We start from the raw sequence: 12,131 nt of genomic DNA, 5'->3' as shown, positions 1-12,131 counted from the left end.
TGGTAAAACATACATAACACAGCACTTACCATTTAAGTGTTTTAAAGGTTGTTTTTTTTTTTTAATGGTAAAACCCCACGTGTAAGACTCACTCGTCTTTACCATCTTAAGCGTCCCGTTCCTTAGTGTGATGTGTCTTTACATTGTTGTGAGGCAAATTTCTAGAACTTTCTTGCCTTGCAAAACTGAAACTCTGCACCCCGCAAGGGGAATTGTTTAACGAGTATAGTTTCATTTTAGCCATTTTAAGTATAAAGTTCAGCGGCTTTGAGGACATTCACATCCTCAGACACCCATCAGCACTGTCCATCTCTAGCACGTTTCATCCTCCCAAGATGAAACTCTTCATCCGTATGTTTGGGTCATTATCCAGGCCTATCATTTCTGAGCTTCTGTTGGCTCCCGTGACTTGTGGATTGATTAAAATGAAATTCACGGGGCTGCAGTGTGCTCCTGTGATGACACGACCAGCGCGATGCCCTGTACAGAACTGAAGGTCATGGAGTGTAAATCCCTGAGCATCTTGTCCTTAAGCAAGGACCTTAAACCTGACCCGAGTCAAGCCAGTACATAAACTGTCAGAGGCCAGTACCCTCCCTGTTCAACGTCTGAAATAAAAAGGCAAAGCGGAAGTTATTAGTACTGTGGCAAGGGAGCGTTATGCTGGCCAGACACAGGGTCTCTTAGCAGGGCCTTCCGATGATCCTTTACAGGGCTTTTGGGAAATGGAGATTTTCAGGGGCTCGTGTGGTTTTGACATTAACCATACAAGCATGTTTATTTGAGGAACCCTATTTTAAAAAAGTTATTTATTTATTGAAGCAGAGTTGATTTACAATGTTATGTGAGTTTCAGGTACATAGCAAAGTGATTCAGTTATATATATACATATATTCTTTTTTCACATTCTTTTCTCGTATAGATTATTATAAAATATTGAGGGTAGTTCCCTGTGCTATACAGTAGGTCCTTGTTGTTTGTCTATTTTATATATAGTAGTGTGTCCAGAAAAGAAACTCATGGACTTGGAGGACAGACTTGTGGTTGCCAAGGGGGAGGGGGAGGGCGTGGGATGGACTGGGAATCTGGGGTTAATAGGTGCAAACTCTCGCATTTGGAATGGATAAGCAATGAGATGCTGCTGTATAGCACTGGGAACTATATTTAGTCACTTGAGATGGAGCATTGATGGAGAATAATGTGAGAAAAAGAATATATGTGTGTGTGTGCATGTGTGTGTGTGTGTGTGTGACTGGGTCACTTTGCTGTATGGTAGAAAATTGATAGAACACTGTAAACCAACTGTAATGGAAAAAATTAAAATCATTGTAAAATATGTATATAAGTAGTGTGTATATGTTACTCCCAAATGCCTAATTTATCCCTCCCTTTACTTTCCCCTTTGGTAATCAGAAGTTTGTTTTCGAAGTCTCTGAGTCTTTTTCTGTTTTGTAAATTAGTTCATTTGTATCACTTTTTCAGATTCCACTGTAAGTGATAGCGTTTGATATGTGTCTTTCTCTGACTTACTTCACTTAGTACGATCATCTCTAGGTCCATCCGTGTTGCTGCAAATGACATTATTCTTGTTTATGGCTGAGTAATATTCCATGATATGTATGTACCACATCTTTATTTTTCTGTCCAGGGACATTTAGGTGGCCTCCATGTCTTGACTATTGTAAATAGTGCTACAAAGAACATTGGGGTGCACGTGTCTTTTCAAATTATGGTTTTCTCTGGGTATATGCCGAGGAGTGGAATTGTTGGATCATGTGGTGGTTCTGTTTTTAGTGTTTTGAGGAACCTCCGTACTGTTTTCCATAGCGGTTGCATCAAAACCTTCCCACCCACGGTGTAGGAGGGTTCTGAGGGACTCTGCTTGGATTGACTGTCACTCACAGGTGTGTTTATTGGCATGAACCTGTTTCTAGCTGGCTGACATTTAGAAGCAAGGAGTGGATTGGTTGAATCACCAAGGCATTTTCACCAAGGTGAGCGGTCATTGATGGTGGGTTGAAAACCTGTTCTGGCGGCTCCCTGTCGTCATGGCCACAAGACAATAAAGTGTTTTCCTAGGTGTGTAGGACCCTTTTCTTCTCAGCCTCTCCTTTCCAAACAAGCCACCACCCTAGCAGACACAACTACACAGGTGAGGCTAATCTTATTGCTCTCTCAAATCAAACCCCATTGCATCTCTGGTTGATTTGGATCTGAGATAAAGTCTCTTATGAGCTCCCCTCTGAAACTGTGACACTTCCCTCTTTTGTCTGGTCCAATCACAACCATTTCCGTTTTCAATTTATTTATTCATCACTGCCATAAACATTTCCAGTGTTTCATGTTTTCTTATGATGAATGCCACAAAAAGATGAATCAGTAGCTTAAAGTCCTGAGATAATCCAAAGGAGAAGCTTCTTTGGCTGTCTTGCATCGGAGGCATGAGACATTTTAAAGTACGTGAATTTCATAAGAACGGGAGAATCTTTGTAACCGTGGGAAAAGCACACAAGTGTTAGCACACAAGTGTTAGTGTGCGTGCACTTACATCTTGGAATATGTGATATGTTGAGTGGACAGTATTCTAATTATTCATAGTCATAATTACTGGAATTCTAGGTATTCAGGTCCTACAGGAGGACAAAACAGCATTTGCTGATTAAGTCCAGACAAAGTGAATTTATGAGCCAGAACTTCTGTAGAGGAAGTGTGAAAAACAGCAAGGAGAACTGAGAATGCTTTGCATTATTTTTTATCATAGGAACCGAGATTATCCTGAGGATTTTATCACCAACGTCTAGACAGGTGGGCTGCAGATATCCCATATCCACGTAAGAAAATACCATTCGATTGGTTAGAAACGGGGCCCAAGCTTGTTAGTACCACCTTCTCTCTTGTGTTACCCCAGTAGCCCTCCGTGAATCCACGAGTGAGAGAGAAAGCTGCCTCTCCTTCAGGGTTTTAGGTAATTATCCCGCCTCCGTGTGGCTCCATCCCTGTTGCATTGCCTAGACGTTGGGCCAGGGGGTGCTGTGGAATCTCACCACATTTTATTAAGGTGTGGAGCGTGGATGTGACATTTCACGTTGTGACATCACGTCACTGCCTCAGGGCCTGGTGTATACCTGGGGCTCTTAGGAGTCCGTCTGCAAGTCCGTTCTGCCTGACTTTTCGGGTTACTCAGCTCCGTTCAGGCACATCGGGCTGGTCTGTGTGTGGCGTCTGATGGCCATGCCAGTGTTCAGCCAGGATGGCCAAGAGCACCACCAGGACCAGCCCCGCCACGCCCATTCGGATCGCATTCTCCATCGCGGAGCCCTGGTTCGTGGTGTCTAGTTAGAAGGAGAGGAATGGTCACTGGTCATGTTTCCTTCCACCCCGTCCCAAGAGCCCCGAAAAGGGAGCCGTTGTCCCCGTGTGTGGCTTCCCTCTGACCCCCTCCTCAGGGAGTGCCTGCGTTCGCGAGCCCCCGGCTTCGTCTTGAGCCTGGGTCCGAGAGTGAGGAACTGCAGTCCAGGGGAAACTTGTCGATAGGAAAGGAGGTGGTCGTGGGGCGTTGTGTTTGCTTTTCAGTCCCTCCTCATGTGGCGAATTCGCCGAATGTCTCATCCTATCCTTGTGACATCTCCGTAGACCCAGAATCCTAACTTTTCTCTTCTGCACCTTCTTCACCCCCCATAATGATTCGTGTTCCTTTCTCATGCGTGACAGAGGGTACAGGATGGGGGGCATCTGGAAAGCAGGTAGGAGAAACTTTTCAGGAAAACTCAGGTAAACTTTCTCTCCCTTATTGTATGACCTTTCACTAGATATTGGTATTCTTTGAATCTTTAAAAAATTCTTCCTTCGTTTTATGGACTTCAGGGGCCTATATCCCTCTCAAGGATGTAATAAAACACTGTGAAATTATAATGCTCAGAAATCCTAGTAATGCTCTCCTGTTAAAGGACAGAAATCAATTCCAAGTGGATTTGGAATTCCAAGGGAATTTTTTTTTTTTTTTTTGCAAGCAAACAAAGTCTATTACAGGAAAGCAAACAGCTCCCTGGACAGCTGGGAGGGGAGAGGAGAGCCCCCCTCTCTGTTGCCCTATAGGGGTTTTTAATCCCTTAAAGATGGGGGCCAGAAGGATGTGGTTTCCTCCCATGGGCCTTGCCCAATTACCTGTATCAGTCCCACAGGAATTCTTTTTTTTTTTTTTTTTTTTTTTTTTTTTGGTCTTTTGTCTTTTTGTCGTCGTTGTTGTTGCTATTTCTTGGGCTGCTCCCGCGGCATATGGAGGTTCCCAGGCTAGGGATTGAATCGGAGCTGTAGCCACCAGCCTACGCCAGAGCCACAGCAACGCGGGATCCGAGCCGCGTCTGCAACCTACACCACGGCTCACGGCAACGCCGGATCGTTAACCCACTGAGCAAGGGCAGGGACCCAACCCGCAACCTCATGGTTCCTAGTCGGATTTGTTAACCACTGCGCCACGACGGGAACTCCCCCACGGGAATTCTTAACTGCAAGAGGCAGACTGTTTCAGGTTTGGGAAGATAATCCAGGAGAGGATCATCTTGACATTGGGGTAGGAGATACAATGAATCCAAAATAAGATACAATGAATCTTCTCAAGAAAAAGGCTCATCAGTTCACCCTCCTGCACAGATGCCCATTTGTCCCTGAACCATTCCTTGAAAAGACCATTTAGCCTCTATGCTCTCTCAGCCCACGACCATCATATTTGCTTAGCTTGAGAATGACTGGACAGGGCAAGCATGAGAGGCACCTGTGGTGACCCTGCTCATCCATCAGCACTTGCTTTCCTCTGCTGTAACTCTCGTTTCTCCCTCTGAGCAGAGTGATGCCTGCAAACAGTATAAAAGTGGGAGTCTCGATAGAGTTTTTTAGCATCTTTTCTATGAGCCCTAAGTTACCAGTCAACCACTTAAGAGTCGATTCTAATGCTGTAGGTTCCTATAAGGATTTCCCGCTGCAGCTGAGCGTGTGAACAGTGTAAGCTTGTATCTAGTATCGACTGCCTCCACATGACCACTTAGCGTGGTGCTGAGTGTTGGCCTCTGCTTTCTTAACAAGCCACGTGTTTTCAAAAGACACTGGAGAACTCTAGGAAAGGATGCGAATGCCACATGGGCATAGGTGAGAAGTGCTTTCTCTCTCTCCACACTTCTCTGAGAAGAAACTCTGTATTGCACTCCGTTCTTTCTCAGTGTGTCTCTTTATAGTCCTGCCCGAAGCCAAGGCCCTGGACAGCCAGCTAGAGTTCCAAGGAGGGGGATGTAGGCTGGGCTGGGGTGCACTTACCTGTGACCACAAGCTCCAGGGCATCACTGGGGGCCGACCACACATAAGGGCTGCCACTGTACCAACCATAGCATGTGTAGTTCCCTGAGAAGCTGAGGTTCACAGGACCCAGAATGAAAGCACCCTGGCGTCTCCCATTTTGGTGCAGGGACAGAGCGGCCCCTCCCTCACTGCTCAGTGAATATCTATCAAATGCCATGTGTGCCGAGCTGCACTGGAGGGAAATATTCTCCCCTGGCCTCACCACGAGGCCCTCATCAGCGAAGAGGAAGGGTTTGTCATACAAGCCTAAAAGAGAAGAGATACGTTATGAGTAAGAATTTCTTTTCATTCCCGTTTATCCCTGCCACTCGTGTTGGAGCCATGCTGTGAGGGAAGATGCTAGTCTTTCCTGCCACAAAGATAGGGGAGCAGGGAACATCTCATCTCACTGCCACAGGACTGATAATTTGTTCCAAATTATGGTGGATAGGACTGAGCAAACAAGTAGCCTGCGGAACTTAGATGAGGTTCCGTCTTCAAGAGAGAACGCCCTCCAATCAGAAGCACCTTGCCACTCTGTTACCAGTTACGACATGAGGAGTTCTCCCCATACCACCGAGCAAGTCTGAGACACCGCCAGCTGGGCATCCCATAATTTAACTCAATTCTGAAACTATCTGCCTGAAGTGAATGTCAGATCCAGCCGGTTAAGGGCTTAGTCCTATAAGACCACCCCCACTTCAGATGCCAATCAAACGTCCATGTCATGATCTGAGCATCTGACTGAATGGCCCTAAGCTGGAAGTTCCCAGGACCCCCTTCTTGGATTCAGTTAATTTGCTAGAGTGGCTTACAGATCTCAGGAAACCAGTTTACTTACTAGGTTATTGGTTTACTATCAAAGTGTGAATCAGGAACAGCTAGATAAAAGAGATGCATTGGGCTTCATTACCTGGGCATAGTATTAAATCATTGACTGTTGACAAGTGATTCAACTCCAGCCTCTCTCCCCTCCATGAAGATCACGTTGTGTGTGGGTGGGGAGTGGTGGGGCTGAAAGGTCAGTCCTCCCATTAATTACTTGGTTGGTTTTTCCCCTGGCACCCAGTCCCCTAAGGTACTTTCCAGAAGTCACCTTACTAACACGAACTCAGGTGTGGTTAAAATGGATTTCTTATAAATATTAAGACATCTTTATCACTCTGATCACTTGGAAAATTCCAAGGGTTTGGGGAGCTTTGTGCCCAGAACCAGGATGAAAACCAGCTACATGTATTTCCTATTATAAGGCACAACATCACAAGCCACATGCTGGGGAAGGGGGAGCATGGTATCCAGATAATTTGACAAGTTATGTCAGGGGCCGAAGGAGGCGATATTGTGTAAAAAGAACAGAAAGATCTGGAAATTCGGAGTGCATCTTTCTGGAAAAGCAGGGTTAGGCCACCCTGAAGACAGAGCTTGCATTGGCGGACTGGACTCGTGCAGTGGGAGCGTAATTCCCCACTTTGTAGGCAAGAGCTGCATACAGTGATTTCTTTCCATGTGGAAAGGAAGGTCCGGGGACGCGTAATGTTACCATGGAGAAGTCTGAGGAACATGATCTCAGCCAGGTGCCTGAGCGCACACCAGCCGCCACATTCATTTTCATCGTACCTATCTTGATATGATAGAGTGAAAAAGGCACCAGGTCTGGGTGGTCTTCCTCATAACTGTCTCTGTTGCATCACGAGTAAACATCAGACCACTTCCAATAGTGGGGCATCCTGCAAAATATCTGAGTAGGACTCCTCAAGACTTTCAGTGTTGTCAGAGACCAGGAAAATCAGAGAAGCCTCCCTAGGAAAGAGGAGCCTAAAGCGATAGGACGACCAAATGCAATGAGGGATGGGATCACAGAATAGGATGTTAGGTAAACACTAAGGAAATAAAAAAAAATCCTGTGAACTTTGGCTCATTATAATGTATCAGTATTTGTTCTTAATGGTTATGGGTGTATCATATGAAAGGAAGATATTAACACCAAGAGGAAACTGGGTACCAGGTATGTGGGAACTCTCTGGTGTAGCTTCTCAACTTCTCTGTGAATCTGAAACTGTTCTAAAAGTAGCATCTATGAAAAAATAAGAAAAGGCCAGAGACCCCGGATGTCTCCTCACCTGTCACCACCAGCTCCAGGGCCTCACTATACTCTGACCAGCTGTACTGTTTCTTATATCGGCACCGATAACGCCCCGCGGTATTTGTGTCCATGTGGTTGATGATGAACTCAGCCGCCTTCTGAAACCGCAGTTTCTCCTCCACCACTTCGTATGTAGAGTTCCTCATGATCTCCAGTTGGTACAGGTAAGACTCGGGAGTTCCCCAGCACAAGATCTTCACAGACTCATTCCAGGGAATCACAAAACCGGGTGTGGCAGATATGGTAGGAATGGGAAAATGCCCTAGAAGCAAACAGAGCCCAGCGTCAGGTGGTCTGCCAAGGAGAAACCATACTTCTTCGTTTTGCTGCAGGGAGAACAAATAAAGTAAGGTGTGACAGATTTATAATTCCTGCCTTCATTTGGGGGGGGGTATTTTCCAATTGTGGTAAAATAAAACATGTTATATAAACAGTACCCAACTTGGTGCATTAATTACAGTCACTGTGTTGTGAAACAACCACCGTCTGTTTTCAAGATTGTTTGATGATTCCAAACAAGTGCCCTATAACTGCTAAGCACTAACTCCCACTGTCCCTTTCCTCTGGCTCTGGTCCTTGCTCATCTGTGTGTGTCTCTGCGAATGTGCCTAGCCGAGGCACCTCATGTCAGCGGGATTAGCACCGTATTTTTCTTTCTGTATTGGTGTTTTTCACTTTGTGTAATGTTGTCAAGATTCATCCACGTGTAGCATGTGTCAGAATACCCCTCCTTTTCATGGCTGATTAATATTCCGCTGTATGTATAGACCATGTTTTGTTTATCCATTCATGTGCATGGATATTCGGATTATTTCCACTTTTGGCTGTTGCGAAAAATGCTGCTGTGAACGTTGGTGTGTACATATTTTGTTAGAGTCCCTGCTTTCAATTCCTTTTGTGTGTATGTATGTGTATATGTGTATATCTGTATATGTGTATATATCTGTATAGGTGTATATCTCTATGTCTATATATCTATGTATGTGTATATATCTGTATGGGTGTATATATCTATGTGTATATGTCTGTATGGGTGTATGTATCCATATATGTGTATATATCTGGGTGTATATCTATATATGTGTATATATCTGTATATGTGTATATATCTGTATGGGTGTATATATACACACACACACATATGTGAATTGCTGGATTGGGTGTTTTGTTTTTGAGGAACTGAAGGATTTTTTGAGGAACTGAATTCCTTTTATGTTTTTTAAAAAAATGGAGGTGAAATTCACATAACATAAAATTCGCCATTTTTAAAGTATACAATTCAGTTGCATTTAGTACATTCACAATGTTGTGCAGTCATTACCTCTATCTAGTTCCATTTTCATTGCCCGCAGAAGGTGACCCCACACGTATGAATCAGGCGCTCCCCATCCCACCCTCCCTGCAGCTCCTAGCAACCACAAGCGGGCTTGGTGTTTTGTTGCCATGGTAATCCTTATCAACATGCCCTCTGCTCTTCGAAGGGGAGGGTCCTGAAGCTTGGAGAAACCACACGCATTGCTCAAGACCACAGCTGAAGAGTGATCGTATCTGGTTTGGAAACTGGTATCTCACTCCAGCTTCTGTGCCCTCCCCCCTCTGCAGATGGGGAGAGCTCCCTCTCCGGAAACAGTTAGCACGATGTGAGGGACCTCCCCCGAGTGTCGGATACATATGATTAGTTCTGTGGGAGAGGGCCTGAAGTCTGAGACTTGGAAACTAAACAGCTCGGGGAGTGGGGTTTAGGGTGTAACAGGATTTGGAAAGGTTTGGGGGGCACATGAAGGTACTGGTTGGCTTCTTGGCACCAAGCCATTCATACTGAGTGACTCTGAGTGATGTTGTCTTTTGAGGACTTCTGGGCAATACAGCAACTATCAAATAGAGAAACACTCAAAACCTGATGGTTCCCTTCGTATCATCTATTTTAGACTTGACGGTAATGTGCTCAACCACAGCTCTGCGAAAGGGGATACGCAGGGAGCTTGCTCACCCCACAGGGATTGTGAAGCAAGATGAACCCTGCAGGACTTCCTTATATTCAGTGTTGTTCACTCACCAATACATCCAGTATTTATTTTTCCAAATACGTAGATGCGGACTCTTGCCTTTGGAATAGATTAGCAATGAGATCCTGCTGTGTAGCACTGGGAACTATGTCTGGTCACTTATGGTGGAGCATGATAATGGGAGAAAAAGGAATGTATACATGTATGTGTGACTGGGTCATCTTGCTGTATAGTAGAAAATTGACAGAACACTGTAAACCAGCTGTGGAAAAAGTAAAAATCATTATATATAAAAAAATACTGGAGTTCCCATCGTGGCGCAGTGGTTAACGAATCCGACTAGGAACCATGAGGTTGCGGGTTCGGTCCCTGCCCTTGCTCAGTGGGTTAACGATCCGGCGTTGCCGTGAGCTGTGGTGTAGGTTGCAGACGCGGCTCGGATCCCGCATTGCTGTGACTCTGGCGTAGGCCGGTGGCTACAGCTCCGATTTGACCCCTAGCCTGGGAACCTCCATATGCCGCAGGAGCGGCCCAAGAAATAGCAACAACAACAACAACAAAAAGACAAACAAACAAACAAACAAACAAAAAAACTTAGAGGCATGCCTCCCTAAACCCAGGCACATGGTTTATCTACTCTCATGACCAGAACCAGTGGTTATCAACAGGAGACAGGCAGTTTTCACTCCAGGGGACAATCTGTTAATATCCGGAAGCATTTGTGGTTGTTACAGTTGTGGTAGGAGGTACGATTGTCATCTAGTGCGTGGAGGCCAAGGATGCTGCTCTACATTGTGTAATTCACAGGACTGCCCCTAAAACAAAGGATTCTCCAATCTCAAATGTCCACACTACTGAGATTGAGAAACTCCGCCCAAAGCAGAACCAAACCTTTAAGGGAAGGATAATGAGGAAAATGCCAGCTATTAATTTAAAAAATAAACTAGTATGCAATTGTAGGACATGATATAATGATCTGCAGTTATTAAGGTATAGAGCTTGGAGATATGATGGCAGGCCTGAAGGATTTAGCTGACGAGTGAGGATGAGTACAAACTGCCAGGGCGACATGGAGAGGAAGATTTGGAGCATTTCGGAGAGAAGGAGCAGTGGGAGAAAGCCCTGAGTTAATAGTGTGCAGTGAGGAGTTCCCTCTGTGGCTCAGTGGTTAACGAACTCGACTAGGATTCATGAGGATGCAGGTTGGATCCCTGGCCTCGCTCAATGGGTTATGAGCTGTGGTGTAGGCTGGCAGCTGTAGCTCCGATTCAACCCCTAGCCTGGGAACCTCCCTATGTTACAGGTGCAGCCCTAAAAAGAAAATGATAATAATAATGTGCAGTGAGTGAAGGAGAAACTAAATTGAGATCAGCAAGGGTAAAGAGCAGAAACTGAGGTGGAGAGTGGAAGATAGACTAGATGGATAGTCACGAGCCAGAAGGATAGAGCTTGAGAGACAGGGGTAAGTCCATGGGTTTATTTGAAGATAGGCTACTGAAGCGTTTAAGAGGGAGGTAAATACATTTGTATTTTAAAGACACAAATAATCCAAGCTATAATCTTTAGAAGGAACTGGAAGAAAGAAGACGCGAATGGACGTGGAATTACACCCACCCGGAGGCCAGGGGAGTTGGGATGACAGAATATACAGGAGTCATTTAGTACTACTTAGTGCTTGGTACTCTAGTAGTACCGGTAAATACACAGATTCTACAGGAGCGTTGGGCTAAGGCAGTGTTCCTTTAAATGAAACAAAGTGGATAGACTGGGGAGAGTTAGGTTGTGGAAACAAGTGCATTCTCTTTATGGGAAGGATATGGGGCAGTAGAAGGTGTCTCCTGACTTCCTCATCCCTGCAGTTGTGAGTCAGGTAGAAGTCATGCAAGAGCAACCCAGCAGAGACAACTAGATTGGAGAATAAAATTGGAATTTTTTGGGGTTTTAGACTCTCCAGCTTTTCTATCCCAGAGTGGCCGTGAAGGAATAGGGAGATTGGGGGAGATCTAGGGGAATACTTACCTTCCTGTGCCTCAATCTTCTGGCCAAGACAGAACACTGGAAAAGAGACATTCATGAAAACACAATCCTCCAGTTTCCAGTCTTTGTCATAAATCACCCAACATGACATACAGGTGTCATTTTTTTTTTCTTCTACAGTAAGCATAGCTTTAAGGCTCATTTTTCAGTCTAATCTGGGGCTTTTGTCTGTAGGAACTCCGGAACTGTCATGAATCTCCAGACAGCCATAGGTTGAACGAGCCCCACAAGGTCACCTGGACCACTTGACCACTGAGCCTTACAAGTTAGCACGAACTCGGGTGGACACAGTTAGAGATACCTGGGCAAAGACCATCTCTCCACTAAGGAGATCAAAGTCTTCTTGGCAGCCACAAAATCAGTGAGTTTGCGTGTCGAGAGAGAGTGTGACTGTGTTGGAATCCCCCCCCTTCCCTCTATCCCACTTGCATTTCAGGACTCACCAAGACAGAAGAGGGTGGTGTTTCTGGGGGCCATGATTCTGACACAGCCGGCCTCAGCCCAGTTAGCCTCTTGTTGGTGCATGTTAGCAGATGACAGAGTCTCATGAGACCGTCAGGTCCACAGGAAGTATGAGACCAGAGTTCCTCGTCAGAATTTCTACATCTGTTGCTCCA

The 12,131-nt window shown here is 45.3% G+C and overlaps 2 protein-coding genes across 10 annotated transcripts in view; one reads left to right on the top strand and one right to left on the bottom strand.

The window, feature by feature from the left end:
- GP6 (glycoprotein VI platelet) overlaps nucleotides 1-12,131 on the top strand; it is a 242,993-nt gene that overhangs the window by 150,452 nt on the left and 80,410 nt on the right. The window contains exons 9-10 of one of the 8 annotated variants that reach the window (XR_014806725.1): nucleotides 2,762-2,805; nucleotides 11,689-11,875. The exons of 5 other annotated variants lie outside the window; for them this stretch is intronic. Coding sequence is in view for 2 of the 3 variants with exons in the window: in XM_084962086.1 (XP_084818212.1) it covers nucleotides 2,762-2,831 (70 nt within the window). In the remaining variant the exon portion in view is untranslated. Of the gene's footprint in view, nucleotides 1-2,761; nucleotides 2,832-11,688; nucleotides 11,876-12,131 lie in introns of all 8 variants that reach the window. 2 more of the 8 variants (XM_084962072.1, XM_084962086.1) reach the window with 2 other exon arrangements.
- FCAR (Fc alpha receptor) lies at nucleotides 2,737-12,130 on the bottom strand. 2 transcript variants are annotated; one of them, XM_003481905.4, is made up of 5 exons: nucleotides 11,958-12,130; nucleotides 11,497-11,532; nucleotides 7,449-7,733; nucleotides 5,308-5,595; nucleotides 2,737-3,732 (listed from the first exon to the last, which is right to left on the bottom strand). In XM_003481905.4, the coding sequence occupies exons 1-5, from the start codon at nucleotides 12,037-12,039 to the stop codon at nucleotides 3,644-3,646; spliced, it is 780 nt and encodes a 259-aa protein (XP_003481953.1). In that variant the 5' UTR covers nucleotides 12,040-12,130; the 3' UTR covers nucleotides 2,737-3,643. The 2 variants fall into 2 exon arrangements, with proteins under 2 accessions (XP_003481953.1, NP_001116584.1); NM_001123112.2 differs by having other exon boundaries at nucleotides 2,737-3,332; nucleotides 11,958-12,092.

Source organism: Sus scrofa, chromosome 6 (assembly GCF_054392235.1).
Source record: "Sus scrofa isolate SSC_HxYL_T2T_F1_AM1 chromosome 6, Sscrofa_HxYL_maternal_Yorkshire_Landrace_v2.0, whole genome shotgun sequence".
Taxonomy (NCBI): Eukaryota; Metazoa; Chordata; class Mammalia; order Artiodactyla; family Suidae; genus Sus; species Sus scrofa.
This window is presented reverse-complemented; position numbering and strand designations above follow the sequence as displayed.

Coding starts and splice junctions, on each gene's coding strand:
- FCAR (NM_001123112.2), bottom strand. CDS start 11,991: ATGGCCCCCAGAAACACCACCCTCTTCTGTCTTG. Junction 11,533..11,957: donor CACCACCCTCTTCTGTCTTG/GTGAGTCCTGAA, acceptor TCTCTTTTCCAG/TGTTCTGTCTTGGCCAGAAG. Junction 7,734..11,496: donor GAAGATTGAGGCACAGGAAG/GTAAGTATTCCC, acceptor GTTTGCTTCTAG/GGCATTTTCCCATTCCTACC.